Source organism: Taudactylus pleione, unplaced genomic scaffold (assembly GCF_031769625.1).
Source record: "Taudactylus pleione unplaced genomic scaffold, aTauple2 ptg000199l, whole genome shotgun sequence".
NCBI lineage: Eukaryota > Metazoa > Chordata > Amphibia > Anura > Myobatrachidae > Taudactylus > Taudactylus pleione.
In genome coordinates, this window is record NW_028284601.1 from 2,901,114 (window position 1) to 2,927,119 (window position 26,006).

At 47.4% G+C, this 26,006-nt stretch overlaps 1 protein-coding gene across 1 annotated transcript in view; it reads left to right on the forward strand.

Moving 5' to 3' along the window:
* Window positions 1–229: 229 nt before the first annotated feature.
* CCER2 (coiled-coil glutamate rich protein 2) overlaps window positions 230–26,006 on the forward strand; it is a 38,373-nt gene continuing 12,596 nt past the window's right edge. Inside the window, exons 1-3 of the mRNA XM_088477030.1 lie at window positions 230–560; window positions 1,332–1,378; window positions 21,759–21,852. Coding sequence (XP_088333156.1) covers window positions 515–560; window positions 1,332–1,378; window positions 21,759–21,852 — 187 coding nt within the window. The 5' untranslated portion in view covers window positions 230–514. The remainder of the gene's footprint in view (window positions 561–1,331; window positions 1,379–21,758; window positions 21,853–26,006) is intronic.

The following is a 26,006-nucleotide window of genomic DNA, read 5'->3' on the forward strand; positions in this document are numbered from 1 at the left end:
CAAACTAGACTGTAGAGACCTGACCTTGACTAAAGGGTATTTTTAAACACACTTAGCTGCAGCTGCAATTCACCCATAAATGCCTTATATATTAACGCTAACATGGGAGCAGACAAGTAAACAATAAACTGCTGTGCTGGGGAAGAATACTGATGTGTGGTGGGAACAGTTGTCTAGGGGGGGATGAGGAGTAGCAGAGGGACAGGAGACTTCTGAAGTGACAGGAGATGGGCTCTGGAGGTGATGGTAGGTGATGAGACAGCCCAGCTGTTGTGGATGTACACACAGGAGAGGGGAGGTGTAGAGAGACACAGGTAAAGGACAGACAGCTGGGGGGTGTCACATGGTGACATTCACAGTGCATCGTGCCAGCTATATAATCTGCAGCACAAACAGACTCTGCAAACTCTGGACCAGGCTCCCTGCATCCTTCCTGTGAGCTTACATCTGCAGCCCCCCACCTACATCAGAGCCCCGGTCTGCAGCCTGGGCTGGGATTAGCTGCACATCCAGGATGGGTCCTGTGAAATGTTTACTGCTTGCTGCTGTCTGGATGCAAGGTAAGATGGAATGCAGTGTCAGGCAGGATCTATTACTGCTCTGTTTCAGTCCAGACCCCTTTCCTTAGCCTCACTACAAGGTGAGATCTCCATCAGCAATAGTGCAAAATGAGAGATTCATCAGCAGATGGACTGATTCTTATTTCCCTGTCAATAAGGTCTAATTAATTCCATAATAATTTTTTTCTCTTCATACTGTATTTAATTCTGTAATTACAGATGATGTATGTGACCTCACTATTAATGTGGCTTTTTGGGGGAACCCTCATGATATATTATAGGATCAATGATTCTGTGGGGTCTTACGTACATCTTCTATGATATAATGGAGGTAATATCATTGTGATCTCCCTCTCTGGTATTTACACCCACTTATTTAGGGGATTTGTTAAGGTATAATGTAATTATCAGTTTTATAGCTTCTGTGGCTGTACGATATAAAGCCCCCCCATACATCAGCGGCAGATTGTCACAATTCTCCGATCCCCAGGCATCGGGGTCTTGGCATTAGTGAAATCCAAAATGTTGGATTTCCCTGATTTGCCAATTCCGACCAAAATATGATCGTGATCAGCAAATCATAGATCTTTCACATGAAGGATTTCAGTGATTCCCCAACGGATCAGCAAACATCGATGGCCTTCAATTGGCGGTTTCCGGTCGGATTGAAGGAACTGAAGTCTGATGTATGGGGCCCTTTACACAGTCCTGTCCTATGACCACTTTTACAGCTGGCTGTTTAATGCCCTGTTGTTTCTCTCTTATCATTAGTGTCGGCCATTCCCCTGTCCAGCAAGCTCTCTGAGGAAGAAGAAAAGGTGAGAGGTCTTGTTCTAGATATGTACATGTATTACCTGATGAGGGAGGATACATGGCTGATCTCAGGTGCATAGTATGTACATCAAATATACATATAACTAAAAACAGGGTAGTTCAAAAGGGTTGGGTATGGGATACCGGCACTCAGGATCCCAACACCTACTGGCAAATAAGATAACCCTACTCCTAAACTTAATCCTCCCTGCCTGCAGCCTAAACATAACCCTCCCCTTACTTCCTAACCCCTAAACCGAAGCCTTTCCCCGCAGCCCATCCCTCCCCCTAGTGCCTAACCCCTAAACCTAACCCTCCCCCAAAGCCCAATACTTACCGTCGGGATGTCAGCGGTCTGGATGCTGTGCCCGGATTCTGACGCATGTCGGGATTCCAGCGCCGGTATTCCGACCACCAGGATCATAACTTCATAGAGGTCCCATTCTAGTGAGGATTAGAGACTGTTGTGGTATAAAAAGACAGGTCCAGAGATTGGTGTGGTAATGGGCGGGATGCATCCCGCCACCCTTCCCATGAATGCCGGCGTTAATTACACCGGTATGCATGAAGAAAATCACAAAGGACTGCTCTCTCAGTAGGATCTGTGCTTTGTGAATGAGGGACTTACGTGTCTATGACCCAGAAGTCGTTCTGGTGTAATTCTGCACATGCGCAGAAGGACGCACGGCACAAGGGGTGTTGGGAGGGATCCTCCCAGGGAGGAAGCCGCAAAGAGAAGCCCATAGGCTTCTATTGGGCAACACCATCTGAAGATGGCGTTGCCCACCGCATCAATGCCCCAGAATATATCACATCCTGGGGCTTGATGCATATGAGAAATGCGGTCTGACCCCCGAAAACGGCATTTTCGGGGGTTTCACCGCATTATTTACTTTGTTGCATCCCGCCCATAGTACGACTGGTGTGATAGATTGATGTGGTATAAAGATACTGGTATAGTGAGACTGGTGTGATAGATTGATGTGGTATAAAGACACTGGTATAGTGAGACTGGTGTGATAGATAGAGATTGGTGTGGTATAAAGAGATATGTGGTACAGTGAGATGAGAGTAGTGCGATATAGTGAGACTGGTGTATTAGGGAGGATGGTGTATTAGGGAGGATGTTGTGATATAGAGAGACTGGTGTATTAGGGAGGATGGTGTGATATAGAGAGACTGGTGTATTAGGGAGGATGTTGTGATATAGAGAGACTGGTGTATTAGGGAGGATGGTGTGATATAGAGAGACTGGTGTATTAGGGAGGATGGTGTGGTGTAGTGAGACTGGTGTGGTATAGAGAGACTAGTGTATTAGGGAGGATGGTGCGGTATAGTGAGACTGGTGTATTAGGGAGGATGGTGCGGTATAGAGAGACTGGTGTATTAGGGAGGATGGTGCGGTATAGAGAGACTGGTGTATTAGGGAGGATGGTGCGGTATAGAGAGACTGGTGTATTAGGGAGGATGGTGTGATATAGAAAGACTGGTGTATTAGGGAGGATGGTGCGGTATAGAAACACTGGTGTATTAGGGAGGATGGTGCGGTATAGAAAGACTGGTGTATTAGGGAAGATGGTGCGGTATAGTAGACTGGTTTGGTATAGAGAGACTGGTGTATTAGGGAGGATGGTGTGGTATAGAGAGACTGGTGTATTAGGGAGGATGGTGCGGTATAGTAGACTGGTGGTATAGAGAGACTGGTGTATTAGGGAGGATGGTGTGGTATAGAGAGACAGGTGTATTAGGGAGGATGGTGCGGTATAGAGAGACTGGTGTATTAGGGAGGATGGTGCGGTATAGAAACACTGGTGTATTAGGGAGGATGGTGTTGTATAGAAACACTGGTGTATTAGGGAGGATGGTGCGGTATAGAAAGACTGGTGTATTAGGGAAGATGGTGCGGTATAGTAGACTGGTTTGGTATAGAGAGACTGGTGTATTAGGGAGGATGGTGTGGTATAGAGAGACTGGTGTATTAAGGAGGATGGTGCGGTATAATAGACTGGTTTGGTATAGAAAGACTGGTGTATCAGGGAGGATGGTGCGGTATAGAGAGACTGGTGTATTAGGGAGAATGGTGCGGTATAGTAGACTGGTTTGGTATAGAAAGACTGGTGTAGTAGGGAGGATGGTACGGTATAGAGAGACTGGTGTATTAGGGAGGATGGTGCGGTATAGAAAGACTGGTGTATTAGGGAAGATGGTGCGGTATAGTAGACTGGTTTGGTATAGAAAGACTGGTGTATTAGGGAGGATGGCGCGGTATAGAGAGACTGGTGTATTAAGGAGGATGGTGCGGTATAGTAGACTGGTTTGGTATAGAAAGACTGGTGTATTAGGGAGGATGGTGCGGTATAGAGAGACAGGTGTATTCTGGAGGATGGTGCGGTATAGAGAGACTGGTGTATTAGGGAGAATGGTGCGGTGTAGAAAGACTGGTGTATTAGGGAGGATGGTGCGGTATAGTAGACTGGTTTGGTATAGAAAGAATGGTGTATTAGGGAGAATGGTGCGGTATAGAGAGACTGGTGTATTAAGGAGGATGGTGCGGTATAGTAGACTGGTTTGGTATAGAAAGAATGGTGTATTAGGGAGAATGGTGCGGTATAGAAAGACTGGTGTATTAGGGAGGATGATGCGGTATAGAGGGACTGGTGTGGTATAGACAGACTGGTGTATTAGGGAGGATGGTGCGGTATAGAGAGACTGGTGTATTAGGGAGGATGGTGCGGTATAGTAAACTGGTGTATTAGGGAGGATGGTGCAGTATAGAGAGACTGGTGTATTAGGGAGGATGGTGCAGTATAGAGAGACTGGTGTATTAAGGAGGATGGTGCGGTATAGTAGACTGGTGTGGTATAGAGAGACTTGTATATTAGGGAGGATGGTGTGGTATAGAAAGACTGGTGTATTAGGGAGGATAGTGCGGTATAGAGAGACTGGTGTATTAGGGAGGATGGTGCAGTATAGAGAGACTGGTGTATTAAGGAGGATGGTGCGGTATAGTAGACTGGTTTGGTATAGAAAGACTGGTGTATTAGGGAGGATGGTGCGGTATAGAGAGACAGGTGTATTCGGGAGGATGGTGCAGTATAGAGAGACTGGTGTATTAGGGAGAATGGTGCGGTGTAGAAAGATTGGTGTATTAGGGAGGATGGTGCGATATAGTAGACTGGTTTGGTATAGAGAGACTGGTGTATTAGGGAGGATGGTGTGGTATAGAGAGACTGGTGTATTAAGGAGGATGGTGCGGTATAGTAGACTGGTTTGGTATAGAAAGACTGGTGTATTAGGGAGGATGGTGCGGTATAGAGAGACTGATGTATTAGGGAGGATGGTGTGGTTTAGTAGACTGGTGTGGTATAGAGAGACTGGTGTATTAGGGAAGATGGTGCGGTATATAGTAGACTGGTGTGGTATAGAGAGACTGCTGTATTAGGGAGGACGGTGCGGTATAGTAGACTGGTTTGGTATAGAAAGACTGGTGTATTAGGGAGAATGGTGCGGTATAGTAGACTGGTTTGGTATAGAAAGACTGGTGTATTAGGGAGGATGGTGCGGTATAGAGACACTGGTGTATTAAGGAGGATGGTGCGGTATAGTAGACTGGTTTGGTATAGAAAGACTGGTGTATTAGGGAGGATGGTGCGGTATAGAGAGACAGGTGTATTCGGGAGGATGGTACGGTATAGAGAGACTGGTGTATTAGGGAGGATGGTGCGGTATAGAGAGACTGATGTATTAGGGAGGATGGTGCGGTATAGTAAACTGGTGTATTAGGGAGGATGGTGCAGTATAGAGAGACTGGTGTATTAAGGAGGATGGTGCGGTATAGTAGACTGGTGTGGTATAGAGAGACTTGTATATTAGGGAGGATGGTGTGGTATAGAAAGACTGGTGTATTAGGGAGGATAGTGCGGTATAGAGAGACTGGTGTATTAGGGAGGATGGTGCAGTATAGAGAGACTGGTGTATTAAGGAGGATGGTGCGGTATAGTAGACTGGTTTGGTATAGAAAGACTGGTGTATTAGGGAGGATGGTGCGGTATAGAGAGACAGGTGTATTCGGGAGGATGGTACGGTATAGAGAGACTGGTGTATTAGGGAGAATGGTGCGGTGTAGAAAGATTGGTGTATTAGGGAGGATGGTGCGATATAGTAGACTGGTTTGGTATAGAGAGACTGGTGTATTAGGGAGGATGGTGTGGTATAGAGAGACTGGTGTATTAAGGAGGATGGTGCGGTATAGTAGACTGGTTTGGTATAGAAAGACTGGTGTATTAGGGAGGATGGTGCGGTATAGAGAGACTGATGTATTAGGGAGGATGGTGTGGTTTAGTAGACTGGTGTGGTATAGAGAGACTGGTGTATTAGGGAAGATGGTGCGGTATATAGTAGACTGGTGTGGTATAGAGAGACTGCTGTATTAGGGAGGACGGTGCGGTATAGTAGACTGGTTTGGTATAGAAAGACTGGTGTATTAGGGAGAATGGTGCGGTATAGTAGACTGGTTTGGTATAGAAAGACTGGTGTATTAGGGAGGATGGTGCGGTATAGAGACACTGGTGTATTAAGGAGGATGGTGCGGTATAGTAGACTGGTTTGGTATAGAAAGACTGGTGTATTAGGGAGGATGGTGCGGTATAGAGAGACAGGTGTATTCGGGAGGATGGTACGGTATAGAGAGACTGGTGTATTAGGGAGGATGGTGCGGTATAGAGAGACTGATGTATTAGGGAGGATGGTGCGGTATAGTAAACTGGTGTATTAGGGAGGATGGTGCAGTATAGAGAGACTGGTGTATTAAGGAGGATGGTGCTTTATAGTAGACTGGTGTGGTATAGAGAGACTTGTATATTAGGGAGGATGGTGTGGTATAGGGAGGATGGTGCGGTATAGAAAGACTGGTATATTAGGGAGGATAGTGCGGTATAGAGACACTGGTGTATTAGGGAGGATGGTGCGGTATAGAGAGACAGGTGTATTAAGGAGGATGGTGCGGTATAGTAGACTGGTTTGGTATAGAAAGACTGGTGTATTAGGGAGGATGGTGTGGTTTAGTAGACTGGTGTGGTATAGAGAGACTGGTGTATTAGGGAAGATGGTGCGGTATATAGTAGACTGGTGTGGTATAGAGAGACTGCTGTATTAGGGAGGACGGTGCGGTATAGTAGACTGGTTTGGTATAGAAAGACTGGTGTATTAGGGAGAATGGTGCGGTATAGTAGACTGGTTTGGTATAGAAAGACTGGTGTATTAGGGAGGATGGTGCGGTATAGAGACACTGGTGTATTAAGGAGGATGGTGCGGTATAGTAGACTGGTTTGGTATAGAAAGACTGGTGTATTAGGGAGGATGGTGCGGTATAGAGAGACAGGTGTATTCGGGAGGATGGTACGGTATAGAGAGACTGGTGTATTAGGGAGGATGGTGCGGTATAGAGAGACTGATGTATTAGGGAGGATGGTGCGGTATAGTAAACTGGTGTATTAGGGAGGATGGTGCAGTATAGAGAGACTGGTGTATTAAGGAGGATGGTGCTTTATAGTAGACTGGTGTGGTATAGAGAGACTTGTATATTAGGGAGGATGGTGTGGTATAGGGAGGATGGTGCGGTATAGAAAGACTGGTATATTAGGGAGGATAGTGCGGTATAGAGACACTGGTGTATTAGGGAGGATGGTGCGGTATAGAGAGACAGGTGTATTAAGGAGGATGGTGCGGTATAGTAGACTGGTTTGGTATAGAAAGACTGGTGTATTAGGGAGGATGGTGCGATATAGTAGACTGGTTTGGTATAGAGAGACTGGTGGTATAGAGAAACTGGTGTATTAGGGAGGATGGTGTGGTATAGAGAGACTGGTGTATTAAGGAGGATGGGCGGTATAGTAGACTGGTTTGGTATAGAGAGACTGGTGATATAGAGAAACTGGTGTATTAGGGAGGATGGTGTGGTATAGAAAGACTGGTGTATTAGGGAGGATGGTGCGGTATAGAGACACTGGTGTATTAAGGAGGATGGTGCGGTATAGTAGACTGGTTTGGTATAGAAAGACTGGTGTATTAGGGAGGATGGTGCGGTATAGAGAGACAGGTGTATTCGGGAGGATGGTACGGTATAGAGAGACTGGTGTATTAGGGAGGATGGTGCGGTATAGAGAGACTGATGTATTAGGGAGGATGGTGCGGTATAGTAAACTGGTGTATTAGGGAGTATGGTGCAGTATAGAGAGACTGGTGTATTAAGGAGGATGGTGCGGTATAGTAGACTGGTGTGGTATAGAGAGACTTGTATATTAGGGAGGATGGTGTGGTATAGAAAGACTGGTGTATTAGGGAGGATAGTGCGGTATAGAGAGACTGGTGTATTAGGGAGGATGGTGCAGTATAGAGAGACTGGTGTATTAAGGAGGATGGTGCGGTATAGTAGACTGGTTTGGTATAGAAAGACTGGTGTATTAGGGAGGATGGTGCGGTATAGAGAGACAGGTGTATTCGGGAGGATGGTACGGTATAGAGAGACTGGTGTATTAGGGAGAATGGTGCGGTGTAGAAAGATTGGTGTATTAGGGAGGATGGTGCGATATAGTAGACTGGTTTGGTATAGAGAGACTGGTGTATTAGGGAGGATGGTGTGGTATAGAGAGACTGGTGTATTAAGGAGGATGGTGCGGTATAGTAGACTGGTTTGGTATAGAAAGACTGGTGTATTAGGGAGGATGGTGCGGTATAGAGAGACTGATGTATTAGGGAGGATGGTGTGGTTTAGTAGACTGGTGTGGTATAGAGAGACTGGTGTATTAGGGAAGATGGTGCGGTATATAGTAGACTGGTGTGGTATAGAGAGACTGCTGTATTAGGGAGGACGGTGCGGTATAGTAGACTGGTTTGGTATAGAAAGACTGGTGTATTAAGGAGGATGGTGCGGTATAGTAGACTGGTTTGGTATAGAAAGACTGGTGTATTAGGGAGGATGGTGCGGTATAGAGAGACAGGTGTATTCGGGAGGATGGTACGGTATAGAGAGACTGGTGTATTAGGGAGGATGGTGCGGTATAGAGAGACTGATGTATTAGGGAGGATGGTGCGGTATAGTAAACTGGTGTATTAGGGAGGATGGTGCAGTATAGAGAGACTGGTGTATTAAGGAGGATGGTGCTTTATAGTAGACTGGTGTGGTATAGAGAGACTTGTATATTAGGGAGGATGGTGTGGTATAGGGAGGATGGTGCGGTATAGAAAGACTGGTATATTAGGGAGGATAGTGCGGTATAGAGACACTGGTGTATTAGGGAGGATGGTGCGGTATAGAGAGACAGGTGTATTAAGGAGGATGGTGCGGTATAGTAGACTGGTTTGGTATAGAAAGACTGGTGTATTAGGGAGGATGGTGTGGTTTAGTAGACTGGTGTGGTATAGAGAGACTGGTGTATTAGGGAAGATGGTGCGGTATATAGTAGACTGGTGTGGTATAGAGAGACTGCTGTATTAGGGAGGACGGTGCGGTATAGTAGACTGGTTTGGTATAGAAAAACTGGTGTATTAGGGAGAATGGTGCGGTATAGTAGACTGGTTTGGTATAGAAAGACTGGTGTATTAGGGAGGATGGTGCGGTATAGAGACACTGGTGTATTAAGGAGGATGGTGCGGTATAGTAGACTGGTTTGGTATAGAAAGACTGGTGTATTAGGGAGGATGGTGCGGTATAGAGAGACAGGTGTATTCGGGAGGATGGTACGGTATAGAGAGACTGGTGTATTAGGGAGGATGGTGCGGTATAGAGAGACTGATGTATTAGGGAGGATGGTGCGGTATAGTAAACTGGTGTATTAGGGAGGATGGTGCAGTATAGAGAGACTGGTGTATTAAGGAGGATGGTGCTTTATAGTAGACTGGTGTGGTATAGAGAGACTTGTATATTAGGGAGGATGGTGTGGTATAGGGAGGATGGTGCGGTATAGAAAGACTGGTATATTAGGGAGGATAGTGCGGTATAGAGACACTGGTGTATTAGGGAGGATGGTGCGGTATAGAGAGACAGGTGTATTAAGGAGGATGGTGCGGTATAGTAGACTGGTTTGGTATAGAAAGACTGGTGTATTAGGGAGGATGGTGCGATATAGTAGACTGGTTTGGTATAGAGAGACTGGTGATATAGAGAAACTGGTGTATTAGGGAGGATGGTGTGGTATAGAGAGACTGGTGTATTAAGGAGGATGGTGCGGTATAGTAGACTGGTTTGGTATAGAGAGACTGGTGATATAGAGAAACTGGTGTATTAGGGAGGATGGTGTGGTATAGAGAGACTGGTGTATTAAGGAGGATGGTGCGGTATAGTAGACTGGTTTGGTATAGAGAGACTGGTGATATAGAGAAACTGGTGTATTAGGGAGGATGGTGTGGTATAGAGAGACAGGTGTATTAAGGAGGATGGTGCGGTATAGTAGGCTGGTTTGGTATAGAAAGACTGGTGTATTAGGGAGGATGGTGTGGTATAGAGAGACTGATGTAAGGGAGGATGGTGTGGTATAGAGAGACTGGTGTATTAGGGAGGATGGTGTGGTATAGAGAGACTGGTGTATTAGGGAAGATGGTGCGGTATATAGTAGACTGGTGTGGTATAGAGAGACTGCTGTATTAGGGAGGACGGTGCGTTATAGTAGACTGGTCTGGTCATATCTCCCAACATTACCCTCTCCAGGAGGGACACAATGCTCTGGTCCTGGACTTCCCTGGTAAGAGGCGGGGCTGCAGCGCAGTTTAAAATTCAAATAGGGGAGTCACACCAACTGTCATTTCATACCCTGCCCAACATCACTGGCTGGGACTCACTGGCAGTTAGTGTGACTCCCCTATTTGAATTTTGGACTGTGCTGCAGCCCCACCTCTGGAGCCGCCACCAATCATAAATTACCAGGGAAGTCCAGGACCAGAGCATTGTGTCCCTCCTGGAGAGGGTCATGTTGGGAGGTATGTATTAGGGAGGATGGTGTGGTATAGGGAGACTGGTGTATTAGGGAGGATGATGCGGTATAGTAGACTGGTGGTATAGAGAGAATGGTGTTTTAGGGAGGATGGTGCATTATAGAAAGACTGGTGTGCTATAGAGAAACTGGTGTATTAGGGGGGGATGTAGTCAGGAAGCCGACGGTCTAAATGCCGACCACCGACTTCCTGACTAATCCCGGCAAAGAAGTAATGAAAGGCGTCGAAATCCCGATGCCTGTCATTAGACCTACGCCGGCAAAGCGAACGAAGGTAAGCCGGGCGTGGACAGCTGCTTGCGGGGAGGGTTAGGTTTTAGGGCTCCCAGGGGGACTTAGGGTTGGGCACCCCCCCCGGGAGGGTTAGGCACCCCCCCGGGAGACTTAGGTTTAGGCTGCGGGGACAGGGGGTTACGTTTAGGCACTCAGAGGGGGGAATGGTGCGGTATAGAGAGATGAGTTTGCTATAGAGAGACTGGTGCAGTATAGGAAGACTAGTGTATTAGGGAGGATGGTGACAGCTAATGGACTCTGGTAAGTCTGAAGTTATGGTACAAAGCTTAGCCCCTGGCAATGTGGGCTGCAGGGTAATAATTGCCACTTACCCATATCGATGTGGGCTTTCAGCATATGGTGATGCCAACAGCATTTATCTGGTGTTTAGAGGTAGCACTGTACATTGGTACGTCCTTACGCTCCTTCCTAAGGGTGGAGCCCATCCATCTCTCCGGGGATTCTCTTCTTATTCCCATGTCGGAATTTGGGTGGCTCAGGTGATGAGGTGCTTTCTGATTAGTATGTACATGACATCCCTCTCATAGTGTAGCAGTGCTCTACACAGAGACTGCAGGAGGAGGTGCTTTCTGATAAGTATGTACATGACATCCCTCTCATAGTGTAGCAGTGCTCTACACAGTGACTGCAGGAGGAGGTGCTTTCTGATAAGTATGTACATGACATCCCTCTCATAGTGTAGCAGTGCTCTACACAGTGACTGCAGGAGGTGGTGCTTTCTGATAATTATGTACATGACATCCCTCTCATAGTGTAGCAGTGCTCTACACAGTGACTGCAGGAGGAGGTGCTTTCTGATTAGTATGTACATGACATCCCTCTCATAGTGTAGCAGTGCTCTACACAGTGACTGCAGGAGGAGGTGCTTTCTGATTAGTATGTACATGACATCCCTCTCATAGTGTAACAGTGCTCTACACAGTGACTGCAGGAGGAGGTGCTTCTGATAAGTATGTACATGTCATCCCTCTCATAGTGTAGCAGTGCTCTACACAGTGACTGCAGGAGGAGGTGCTTTCTGATAAGTATGTACATGACATCCCTCTCATAGTGTAGCAGTGCTCTACACAGTGACTGCAGGAGGAGGTGCTTTCTGATAAGTATGTACATGTCATCCCTCATAGTGTAGCAGTGCTCTACACAGTGACTGCAGGTGGAGGTGCTTTCTGATAAGTATGTACATGACATCCCTCTCATAGTGTAGCAGTGCTCTACACAGTGACTGCAGGAGGAGGTGCTTCTGATAAGTCTGTGCATGTCATCCCTCTCATAGTGTAGCAGTGCTCTATACAGTGACTGCAGGAGGAGGTGCTTTCTGATAAATATGTACATGACATCCCTCTCATAGTGTAGCAGTGCTCTACACAGTGACTGCAGGAGGAGGTGCTTTCTGATAAGTATGTACATGACATCCCTCTCATAGTGTAGCAGTGCTCTATACAGTGACTGCAGGAGGAGGTGCTTTCTGATAATTATGTACATGACATCCCTCTCATAGTGTAGCAGTGCTCTATACAGTGACTGCAGGAGGAGGTGCTTTCTGATAAGTATGTACATGACATCCCTCTCATAGTGTAGCAGTGCTCTACACAGTGACTGCAGGAGGAGGTGCTTTCTGATAATTATGTACATGACATCCCTCTCATAGTGTAGCAGTGCTCTATACAGTGACTGCAGGAGGAGGTGCTTTCTGATAAGTATGTACATGACATCCCTCTCATAGTGTAGCAGTGCTCTATACAGTGACTGCAGGAGGAGGTGCTTTCTGATAAATATGTACATGACATCCCTCTCATAGTGTAGCAGTGCTCTATACAGTGACTGCAGGAGGAGGTGCTTTCTGATAAGTATGTACATGACATCCCTCTCATAGTGTAGCAGTGCTCTACACAGTGACTGCAGGAGGAGGTGCTTTCTGATAAGTATTTACATGACATCCCTCTCATAGTGTAGCAGTGCTCTACACAGTGACTGCAGGAGGAGGTGCTTTCTGATAAGTATGTACATGACATCCCTCTCATAGTGTAGCAGTGCTCTATACAGTGACTGCAGGAGGAGGTGCTTTCTGATAAGTATGTACATGTCATCCCTCTCATAGTGTAGCAGTGCTCTACACAGTGACTGCAGGAGGAGGTGCTTTCTGATAATTATGTACATGACATCCCTCTCATAGTGTAGCAGTGCTCTATACAGTGACTGCAGGAGGTGGTGCTTTCTGATAAGTATGTGCATGACATCCCTCTCATAGTGTAGCAGTGTTCTATACAGTGACTGCAGGAGGAGGTGCTTTCTGATAAGTATGTACATGTCATCCCTCTCATAGTGTAGCAGTGCTCTACACAGTGACTGCAGGAGGAGGTGCTTTCTGATAATTATGTACATGACATCCCTCTCATAGTGTAGCAGTGCTCTATACAGTGACTGCAGGAGGAGGTGCTTTCTGATAAGTATGTACATGACATCCCTCTCATAGTGTAGCAGTGCTCTATACAGTGACTGCAGGAGGAGGTGCTTTCTGATAAATATGTACATGACATCCCTCTCATAGTGTAGCAGTGCTCTATACAGTGACTGCAGGAGGAGGTGCTTTCTGATAAGTATGTACATGACATCCCTCTCATAGGGGCATATTCAATTGTGTGCGAGAATTGCAAAAAACCCGCACCTGCAAGGTTTTCCTGCAGGTGCAGGTTTTTTGCTATTCTATTAGGTGAGTGTTTTTTTTTTTAAAAACACGCACAGTGAGGTTTTTTTTCACGCACCTCCTGAGCAAGCGTGATTTAAGGAAAAATCATCGGGACTTGCTCTGACAACCCCCCACGGCACCCCCCTGAGGACTAATTAAGCAATTGGAAGTATCCAATTAGCTTAATTTGTCCTTAATTACTCACCTTCCTCAGCACTGTCTTCTGATTCTTCTTCTGCATCCAGCGTCGGGAGCCGGCTCTTCTGCAGTAGGGTATGTCAGTGTGTGCGGTGTATGTAAGTGTGTGTGTGTGACCCGCGGTGCGGGGTGTGTGCCCCCCCCCGTAATGGGCGCTGGGAGAACTACATCTCCCAGCAGCCCTTGCTCCTCCCAGCAGCCCCCACTCCAGTAACAAGAGAGAGGGGAAGCCACTGGGAGCCGTGGAGACCCCCTTTTTTTATTTTTCATTTTACACGGCACGGGCTTTTCAGAGCTGAAAACCACGCGACCACTATTTTTTTAATTGAAAGCTGCGGGTAGCGGGAGCGCGCATACCCGCGGTATTCCGGAATTGGGCGTGAGGTGCGCAAGGTTTTTAACTCGTAAAGCCTCGTGCCCAATTGTATATACCCCATAGTGTAGCAGCGCTCTATACAGTGACTGTAACTGATAAGTATACATGACATCCCTATCGTAGGTTAGCTCCTCACAGTGACTGTAGGAGGCAGGGGTGTAGTGAGGGTGGTTCCAGTGGAGCATGAGCTCCAGGCGCCAGAATGGACAGAGGGCGCCATCCAGAGTTCCGGAATTCATGGGGCACTACATAGTATGACGGCCACCTGCTCGTTTTATCTCGGTTTGCTCTATATCCTAAATAAGTTACAGATTTTGAAAAATATTAGAAGACCTGGAATAATAATAATAATGGTGGTTGACAGAACATGACATGATTATTAATACTCACCAGTGGTGTATCTATAATGGGTGCAGAGTATGCGGGGCACACGGGCCCTCGGGTCCAGGGGGGCCCCGCACCGCACACCCTGCACCCATATTAGTTTAAACTAGGGGTGAGCGGGTTCGGATTTCTGAAATCCGAACCCCCCCGAGCCCCCCCGATCCGAGTCCGATCCGAGTCAGGCTCGACTTTTCCCGCCTGACTCGGATTCTGAAATCGAGGCAAAACGTCATCTTCCCGCCTTCCTAGTCTCGCGGGTTTTGGATCCTATATAAGGTACCCACGTCGGCGCCATTTTCTCACTCGGCTGTGGACAGTGAAGAGGGAGGGTGGGAGTTAGGGCTGTGTAGTGTAGTGTAGTGTAGTGCTGCTGTTGTCCACTACTTCAAAGTCCATAGGGGCTGGCTGTGTTGTGCTGTGCTGCTGTTGTTAATAGGGGCTGTGTCCACTACTTCAAAGTCCATAGGGGCTGGCTGGACTGTGTTGTGCAGTCAGTTCTCCATAGGGGCTGTGTCCACTCCAAAGTCCTGTGCAGTGGCCCAGTCCTAAAGAGGTGCTGTAGTGTTGTCCAGGGGGTGCTCTGTCCATCAGGGGTGCTCCCCCCAAGTGCTAAAAAAATAATATATTTTCTGTGTTTGTGAATTGTGTGCGCAGTAGCCGCACGTGCATCAACAAAGTAGTGCCAAGCGTGCGCCTGTGTCATAAGTAAAGGGCCGGCTGGCTTGACCGTTAAAGGGTGCTGTAACCCCCGAAAGTACACTCCAGTCCAAACCAAAAAAAAATTATTTTCTGTGTTTGTGAATTGTGTGCGCAGTAGCCGCACGTGCATCAACAAAGTAGTGCCAAGCGTGCGCCTGTGTCATAAGTAAAGGGCCGGCTGGCTTGACCGTTAAGGGTGCTGTAACCCCCGAAAGTACACTCCAGTCCAAACCAAAAAAAAAATTATTTTCTGTGTTTGTGAATTGTGTGCGCAGTAGCCGCACGTGCATCAACAAAGTAGTGCCAAGCGTGCGCCTGTGTCATAAGTAAAGGGCCGGCTGGCTTGACCGTTAAGGGTGCTGTAACCCCCGAAAGTACACTCCAGTCCAAACCAAAAAAAATATTATTTTCTGTGTTTGTGAATTGTGTGCGCAGTAGCCGCACGTGCATCAACAAAGTAGTGCCAAGCGTGCGCCTGTGTCATAAGTAAAGGGCCGGCTGGCTTGACCGTTAAAGGGTGCTGTAACCCCCGAAAGTACACTCCAGTCCAAACCAAAAAAAAATTATTTTCTGTGTTTGTGAATTGTGTGCGCAGTAGCCGCACGTGCATCAACAAAGTAGTGCCAAGCGTGCGCCTGTGTCATAAGTAAAGGGCCGGCTGGCTTGACCGTTAAGGGTGCTGTAACCCCCGAAAGTACACTCCAGTCCAAACCAAAAAAAAAATTATTTTCTGTGTTTGTGAATTGTGTGCGCAGTAGCCGCACGTGCATCAACAAAGTAGTGCCAAGCGTGCGCCTGTGTCATAAGTAAAGGGCCGGCTGGCTTGACCGTTAAGGGTGCTGTAACCCCCGAAAGTACACTCCAGTCCAAACCAAAAAAAATATTATTTTCTGTGTTTGTTGATGCACGTGCGGCTACTGCGCACACAATTCACAAAGTAGTGCCAAGCGTGCGCCTGTGTCATAAGTAAAGGGCCGGCTGGCTTGACCGTTAAAGGGTGCTGTAACCCCCAAAGTACACTCCAGTCCAAACCAAAAAAAAAATTATTTTCTGTGTTTGTGAATTGTGTGCGCAGTAGCCGCACGTGCATCAACAAAGTAGTGCCAAGCGTGCGCCTGTGTCATAAGTAAAGGGCCGGCTGGCTTGACCGTTAAAGGGTGCTGTAACCCCCAAAGTACACTCCAGTCCAAACCAAAAAAAAAATTATTTTCTGTGTTTGTGAATTGTGTGCGCAGTAGCCGCACGTGCATCAACAAAGTAGTGCCAAGAGTGCGCCTGTGTCATAAGTAAAGGGCCGGCTGGCTTGACCGTTAAAGGGTGCTGTAACCCCCGAAAGTACACTCCAGTCCAAACCAAAAAAAAAATTATTTTCTGTGTTTAGCCGCACGTATATATCAAATCGATATAACATAAATGGAGGACCAAACTTTCTCCGATAAAAATAAAATAGAGAAAGATCAAGAACCACTTCCTCCTAGTGCTGAAGCTGCTGCCACTAGTCATGACATAGACGATAACATGCCATCAACGTCGTCTGCCAAGGCCGATGCCCAATGTCATAGTAGAGGGCACATACAATCCCAAATGGCAAAGTTCAGGAAAATGACCTTGAAAAAGACATTTAAATCAGCTGAAGAGAAACGTAAACTTGCCAATATGCCATTTACGACACGGAGTGGCAAGGAACGGCTAAGGTCGATCCCTAGTATGTTCATGACTAGTGGTTCAGCTTCACATGACGATGGAAGCCCTCCTCCCACTAAAAAAATCAAAAGAGTTAAGCTGGCAAAAGCACAGCGAAGAACTGTGCTTTCTAAGAAGATATCACAAATCCCCAAGGAGAGTCCAAGTGTGGTGGTGGTTGCGATGCCTGACCTTCCCAGCACTGGACGGGAAGAGGTGGCTCTTTCCACCATTTGCACGCCCCCTGCAAGTGCTGAAAGGAGCACCCACAGTCCACTTGCTGATATGCAAATTGAAGATGTCACTGTTGAAGTACAACAGGATGAGGATACTGGTGTAGCTGGCGCTGAGGAGGAAGTTGGCGAGGAGGATTCTGATGGTGATGTGGTTTGTTTAAATCAGGCTCCGGGGGAGACAGTTGTTGTCCGTGGGATGAAAAAGCCCATCACGGTCATGCCTGGGCAGAAGACCAAACATTCCACCTCTTTGGTCTGGCAATATTTCTATCCAAATCCGGACAACAACTGTCTTGCCATATGTACCATATGTAAAGGTGAAATAAGTAGGGGTAGGGACGTCAACCACCTAGGAACATCCTCCCTTATACGGCACCTGCAGCGCGTTCATAAAAAGTTACTGTCAAGTTCAGAAACTTTGGCTAAGACCGTAAGCAGTCCAGGGACACCTAAATCCCGTTGTCCTGTTGTATCCAAGCGCCTGCAAACCACACCGTCAACTCCCTCCTCGTCAATTTCCTCCTTAGTCAGGATCGGAAGTAGTCCTGCAGGCCATGTCACTGGCATGACTGACTCTCCTATCCGGGATTCCTCTGGAGGATCCTGCATTGCTACGCCTACTGCTGCCGCTGCTGCTGTTGCTGCTGCTGGGAGTCGTTCATCATCCCAGAGAGGAAGTAGGAACACCACTACTTTTACTAAACAATTGACCCTCCAACAGTCCTTAGCGAGGAGGATGAAGTACGACAGCAGTCATCCTGAAGCAAAACGTATAACTGAGGTCTTGACTGCTATGTTGGTGTTAGACGTGCGTCCGGTATCTGCCATTAGTGCAGTGGGATTTAGACAATTGATGGAGGTAGTGTGTCCCCGGTTCCAAATCCCGTCTAGATTCCACTTCACTAGGCAGGCGATACCGAGACTGTACAGAAACGTCAGAAAAAGTGTCCTCAGTGTCCTGAAAAATGCCGTTGTACACAATGTCCACTTAACCACGGACATGTGGACAAGTGGAACAGGGCAGACTAAGGACTATATGACTGTGACAGCCCACTGGGTAGATGTATCACCTTACGCAGCAACAGCAGCAGCGTCACCAGTAGCAGCATCTCAGAAACGCCAGCTCGTTACAAGGCAGGCTACGCTGTGTATCACCGGTTTCAGTAAGAGGCACACCGCCGACAACCTCTTAGAGAAACTGAGGGAAATCATCGCCCAGTGGCTTACCCCACTTAGACTCTCCTGGGGATTTGTGATATCTGACAACGCCACCAATATTGTGCGGGCATTACATCTGGGCAAATTCCAGCACGTCCCATGTTTTGCTCACACAATAAACTTGGTGGTGCAGAATTTTCTGAAAAGCGACAGGGGCGTGCAGGAGACGCTTTGGGTCGCCCGAAAAATTTCTGGCCACTTTCGCCATTCAGCGACTGCGTGCCGAAGACTGGAGCGCCAGCAAACACTCTTGAACCTGCCCCGCCATCACCTGAAGCAAGAGGTTGTGACGCGGTGGAACTCAACCCTCTATATGCTTCAGAGGATGGAGGAGCAGCAAAAGGCCATACAAGCCTATACATCCACCTATGACATAGGCAAAGGAGGGGGTATGCACCTGACTCAAGCGCAGTGGAGAATGATTTCCGTGTTGTGCAAGGTTCTCCAGCCCTTCGAACTTGCCACACGTGAAGTCAGTTCAGACACAGCCAGCTTGAGTCAGGTCATTCCCCTCATCAGGCTTTTGCAGAAGCAGCTGGAGAAAGTGAAGGAGGAGCTAAGACGGAGCGATTCCGCTCGGCATGTGGGACTTGTGGATGAAGCCCTTCATTCGCTTTGCCAGGATTCCAGGGTGGTCAATCTGTTGAAATCAGACCACTACATTTTGGCCACCGTGCTTGATCCTAGGTTTAAAGCCTATGTGGTGTCTCTCTTTCCGGCCGACACAAGCCTGCAGAAGTGCAAAGACCTGCTGGTGAACACACTGTCAGCTGAAGCGGAACGTGACACGTCAACGGCTCCTTCTTCATTTTCTCCCGCAACTGGGGCTGCCAGGAAAAAACTTAGGTATCCTAAGCAACCCGCTGGCGGTGATGCAGGGCAGGCAGGACCAAGTTTGGACATCTGGTCCGGACTGAAGGACCTGGCAACAATTTCTGACATGTCTACTGTCACTGCATATGATACTGTCACCATTGACAGAATGGTGGAGGATTACATCGGTGACAGCATCCAAGTAGGCATGTCAGACAGTCCATACCTGTACTGGCAGGAAAAAGAGGCAATTTGGAGGCCCCTGTACAAGCTGGCTCTATTTTACCTGAGTTGCCCCCCCTCCAGTGTGTACTCCGAAAGAGAGTTTAGTGCAGCCGGGAACCTTGTCAGCGAAAGGCGTAGGAGGTTGCTTCCACAGAATGTGGAGAAGATGATGTTCATCAAAATGAATTATCAGCTCTTCCAGGGAGACCAGCCTCCAGAAGGTACAGAGGGACCTGTGGTGGTGGATTCAAGTGGGGACGAGTTAATACTTTGTGAGGATGAGGATGTACACACTGAAGAGGGTGAGGAATCGGTGGATGAGGAGGATGAGGATGACATCTTGCCTCCGTAGAGCCAGTTTGTGCAGGGACACATTAATTGCCAGCTTGTTTTGTGGGGGCCCAAACGAACCAATCATTTCAGCCACAGTTGTGTGGCAGACCCTGGCGCTGAAATGATTGATTTGTTAAAGTGTGCATGTCCTGTTTATACAACATAAGGGTGGGTGGGAGGGCCCAAGGACAATTCCATCTTGCACTTCTTTTTTTTTCTTTGCATTATGTACAGTTTGGGGCCTAGTTTTTCTAACTGCCATCCTGTCTGCCACTGCAGTGTCACTCCTAGATGGGTCACGTGTTTGTGCCGCCCACTCGTGTCGCTTAGCATAGTCATCCAGCTACCTCGGTGCAACCTTTTGGACATGAAAACACTATTGTGAGGTGTGAGGTGTTCAGAATAGACTGGAAATGAGTGGAAATTAAGGTTATTGAGGTTAATAATAGCATAGGAGCAGAGAAACCAACAAATTCTGTGATTTTAGCTGTTTTTATGCTTTTTAAAAAAAAAATACAGATCCAAAACACAAAACCCAGAACCCAAAACACGGAAGGGTGGTTTTGGCAAAACCAATCCAGATCCAAAACACGAAGAAAGATCCAGATCCAAAACCAAGACACAAAACACGAAAAGTGGCCGGTGCACACCCCTAGTTTAAACCCACCTGTCCGATGTCCTGCGTCGGGTGTCTGCGCTGCTAAGTACACCGGAAAATGGCCACCGCGGCAATTTTTCCGGCGTTCTGCGAATGCGCAGTAGACTCTGGGCACACTCTAGTGCCTGGAGTCTACTAATGCTCCGGTGGCTGGTCAGTCGGCTGCCGGCCAACGGGGAAAGAGGAGGGGGCCCCGCACAGGGAGTGCACACGAACCCCCTCCTCTTTTAAGACGCCCCTGGTACTCACATTAATATAGGTACAATGTATATTTGTGAAGTAGTAGCATAGCTGAGAAGGGAACTTCCCGTAGGTGTTCCCACTCCAGTGACAGCTGCTTGGGGCAGTAATTGCAGTAATAATCTGTGCACCCTGTGGAATCTCACTCTAGCACATGTATTCTGTCAATTTAAGTTAAATGATTACAATATATAATACAATCTGCTCTATTGACTGATAACAATGATTCAAAGGAGATAAAAGTTAGATCCTAGGTGCTATGCATAAAATAAAGCAGTGTCAAGGCAGCTACTCCTTAATGTCAGATAGTGCATCACTAAAGCATTCCATTCCCCCAATGGGACCTCAATGCCCAGCGTGATACTGCCACTGTTTGCTGTTTTTCTCTTCACTTCAGTATTCCCCTGCAGGCTGGCCATACCCCACTGGCACAGTTCAGTACAGGGAGGGGGCGCTATGACACGCACTTTCTCCGGGCGCCATGGTTCCACGCTACTCCTCTGGTAGGAGGAGATCCTTTCTAATAATTATGTACATGACATCCCTCTCATAGTGCAGCAGTGCTCTACACAGTGACTGTAACTGATAAGTATACATGACATACATACATACATGACATCCCTATCGTAGGTTAGCAGTGCTCCTCACAGTGACTATAGGAGGCGGTGCTCTCTGATAATTATGTACATGACATCCCTCTCATAGTGTAGCAGTGCTCTATACAGTGACTGTAAATGATAAGTCTACATTACATCCCTATCGTAGGTTAGCAGTGCTCCTCACAGTGACTATAGGAGGAGGTGCTCTCTGATAAGTCTGCATGACATAGTTTTGCCAGTGACTGAAGAAAAGTCTCCCTGTGATTATTATGTGTATGCAGGGGCAGAACTATGGGAGACAATGGAGGCGCCTACCGCCGGACTCCATCTCTGAAGGGGCACCTCCTCCATTGTCCACAACATTTTCACCCCATTTAGGGCTGTAACTATGTACCCGGAGTGTACCGTCACGGCCGCCCAATACATGGCACCTCTTCCCAGCACCTGAGAAGCCACCATACGCTAGTGGAGAGCTCTGTGTCAGACCATCAGCTGCTGCCTTTGTCTATCTATAGCCTGTCTGCATGCGAATTGCTACATTACAGTGTCAGTGGCTGTGACGGGGGGCACCAAATTATAACTTGCCTCCTGGCGTCTGGGATGAATTTACGACACTGTGTGTATGATACTGTCATGGAGCAGCAGCATCTATTTAATTTATCTGGATGCCAAGACTCAGATATTTGTGTGGCCATATTGTATCTGTCTTATGAAAAGTAACATGCAGGATGATATAGCTTCTCTCTGTCTCTTTAGGTCACAAAGTGCATCTTGGAGGTTCTAGCAGAGTCATTGGCCACCCCTGGGACAGACAGGGTCAGCAGCAACTGTCTCCGAGTCCTCAGAGAAGGTTCTGTCTCTTTATATTCAGATGCGCAGTACTGGGCTGATTCTGAGTCACATGGATCTCTGATACAGCGCACGCGCGGATAGAAATACGCAGTCTTCTGTATGTCGTTGGCCAAATTGGCTGTTTCAGGGCACCAACAATGCGATGGCACGTAACCATCGTGTCTTGTGGGAGCGTCGTGGGCGTGTACCGAAAGCTGTGTGTGATTGGGTCCTGCATACAGTAAGGGAGGCCTGTGTCTGGCGCATCTCTTGCACATAGCATGGGGCTGGTGCATGTGCCAATACTAATGATGATAGTTGTGGAGGCTGATGTAAAATCAATGGGCGGCACCGGTTCCGTTTACAGACACACGGACCCCCCACATTAGCCCTACGGATGCTGGCATTAGCATAAGGTAGCACATCAGGCTTCCGCATCTACCGGCAACTACACTGTGCGTGTGACTCACAATCAGCCCCGCTGTATACAGCTTCTGCCTGCACACCTATGCACTGTCACTATGTATGTCTCTGCACACCTATGCACTGTCACTATGTATGTCTCTGCACACCTATGCACTGTCACTATGTATGTCTCTGCACACCTATGCACTGTCACTATGTATGTCTCTGCACACCTCTGTACTGTCACTATGTATGTCTCTGCACACCTATGCACTGTCACTATGTATATCTCTGCTGTCTCTGCACACCTATGCACTGTCACTATGTATGTCTCTGCTGTCTCTGCACACCTACACACTGTCACTATGTATGTCTCTGCTGTCTCTGCACACCTATGCACTGTCACTATGTATGTCTCTGCTGTCTCTGCACACCTATGCACTCACTATGTATGTCTCTGCACACCTATGCACTGTCACTATGTATGTCTCTGCACACCTATGCACTGTCACTATGTATGTCTCTGCACACCTATGCACTGTCACTATGTATGTCTCTGCACACCTATGCACTGTCACTATGTATGTCTCTGCTGTCTCTGCACACCTATGCACTGTCACTATGTATGTCTCTGCACACCTATGCACTGTCACTATGTATGTCTCTGCACACCTATCCACTGTCACTATGTATATCTCTGCTGTCTCTGCACACCTATGCACTGTCACTATGTATGTCTCTGCACACCTATGCACTGTCACTATGTATGCCTCTGCACACCTATGTACTGTCACTATGTATATCGCTGCTGTCTCTGCACACCTATGCACTGTCACTATGTATGTCTCTGTTGACCTATGCACTGTCACTATGTATGTCTCTGCACACCTATGCACTGTCACTATGTATATCGCTGCTGTCTCTGCACACCTATGCACTGTCACTTTGTATGTCTCTGCCGTCTCTGCACACCTACGCACTCTCACTATGTATGTCTCTGCACACCTACGCACTGTCACTATGTATGTCTCTGCTGTCGCTCCACACTAATGCACTGTCACTATGTATGTCTCTGCTGTCTTTTCTATGCACTGTCACTATGTACTGTATGTCTCTGCTCACCTATACATTCTTACTATGTATGTCTCTGCTGTCTCTGCACACCTATGCACTGTCACTATGTATGTCTCTGCTGTCTCTCAACACCTATGCACTGTCACTATGTATGCCTCTGCTGTCTCTCAACACCTATGCACTGTCACTATGTATGCCTCTGCTGTCTCTGCACACCTATGCACTGTCACTATGTATGTCTCTGCACACCTATGCACTGTCACTATGTATGTCTCTGCACACCTATGCACTGTCACTATGTATGTCTCTGCACACCTATGCACTGTCACTATGTATGTCTCTGCTGTCTCTGCACACCTATGCACTGTCACTATGTATGTCTCTGCACACCTATGCACTGTCACTATGTATGTCTCTGCACACCTATCCACTGTCACTATGTATATCTCTGCTGTCTCTGCACACCTATGCACTGTCACTATGTATGTCTCTGCACACCTATGCACTGTCACTATGTATGCCTCTGCACACCTATGTACTGTCACTATGTATATCGCTGCTGTCTCTGCACACCTATGCACTGTCACTATGTATGTCTCTGCACACCTATGCACTGTCACTATGTATGTCTCTGCACACCTATCCACTGTCACTATGTATATCTCTGCTGTCTCTGCACACCTATGCACTGTCACTATGTATGTCTCTGCACACCTATGCACTGTCACTATGTATGCCTCTGCACACCTATGTACTGTCACTATGTATATCGCTGCTGTCTCTGCACACCTATGCACTGTCACTATGTATGTCTCTGTTGACCTATGCACTGTCACTATGTATGTCTCTGCACACCTATGCACTGTCACTATGTATGTCTCTGCTGTCTCTGCACACCTATGCACTGTCACTTTGTATGTCTCTGCCGTCTCTGCACACCTACGCACTCTCACTATGTATGTCTCTGCACACCTACGCACTGTCACTATGTATGTCTCTGCTGTCGCTCCACACTAATGCACTGTCACTATGTATGTCTCTGCTGTCTTTTCTATGCACTGTCACTATGTACTGTATGTCTCTGCTCACCTATACATTCTTACTATGTATGTCTCTGCTGTCTCTGCACACCTATGCACTGTCACTATGTATGTCTCTGCTGTCTCTCAACACCTATGCACTGTCACTATGTATGCCTCTGCTGTCTCTGCACACCTATGCACTGTCACTATGTATGCCTCTGCTGTCTCTGCACACCTATGCACTGTCACTATGTATGCCTCTGCTGTCTCTGCACACCTATGCACTGTCACTATGTATGCCTCTGCTGTCTCTGCACACCTATGCACTGTCACTATGTATGCCTCTGCTGTCTCTGCACACCTATGCACTGTCACTATGTATGCCTCTGCTGTCTCTGCACACCTATGCACTGTCACTATGTATGCCTCTGCTGTCTCTGCACACCTATGCACTGTCACTATGTATGCCTCTGCTGTCTCTGCACACCTATGCACTGTCACTATGTATGCCTCTGCTGTCTCTGCACACCTATGCACTGTCACTATGTATGCCTCTGCTGTCTCTGCACACCTATGCACTGTCACTATGTATGCCTCTGCTGTCTCTGCACACCTATGCACTGTCACTACGTATGCCTCTGCTGTCTCTGCACACCTATGCTATGCACTGTCACTACGTATGTCTCTGCTGTCTCTGCACACCTATGCACTGTCACTATGTACTGTATGTCTCTGCTAACCTATACATTCTTACTATGTATGTCTCTGCTGTCTCTACACACCTATGCACTGTCACTATGTATGCCTCTGCTGTCTCTGCACACCTATGCACTGTCACTATGTATGCCTCTGCTGTCTCTGCACACCTATGCACTGTCACTATGTATGCCTCTGCTGTCTCTGCACACCTATGCACTGTCACTACGTATGCCTCTGCTGTCTCTGCACACCTATGCTATGCACTGTCACTACGTATGTCTCTGCTGTCTCTGCACACCTATGCACTGTCACTATGTACTGTATGTCTCTGCTAACCTATACATTCTTACTATGTATGTCTCTGCTGTCTCTACACACCTATGCACTGTCACTATGTATGCCTCTGCTGTCTCTGCACACCTATGCACTGTCACTATGTATGCCTCTGCTGTCTCTGAACACCTATGCTATGCACTGTCACTACGTATGTCTATGCTGTCTCTGCACACCTATGCACTGTCACTATGTACTGTATGTCTCTGCTAACCTATACATTCTTACTATGTATGTCTCTGCTGTCTCTCCATACCTATGCACTATTATTATGTATGTCTCTGCTGTCTCTGCTCACCTATACACTCTTACTATGTATGTCTGTCTCTTCTCACCTATGCACTCCCACTATGTATGTCTCTGCTCACCCATGCACTCCCACTATGTATGCCTCTGCTGTCTCTTCACACCTATGCACTCTCACTATGTATGCCTCTGCTGTCTCTGCACACGTATGCACTCCCACTATGTATGTCTCGGCTCACCTATGCACTGTCACTATGTATGTCTCTGCACACCTATGTACCCTATGTATGTCTCTCCACACCTATGCACTGTCACTATGTATGCCTCTGCTGTCTTTGCTCACCTATGAACTCCCACTATGTATGCCTCTGCTGTTTCTGCACACGTATGCACT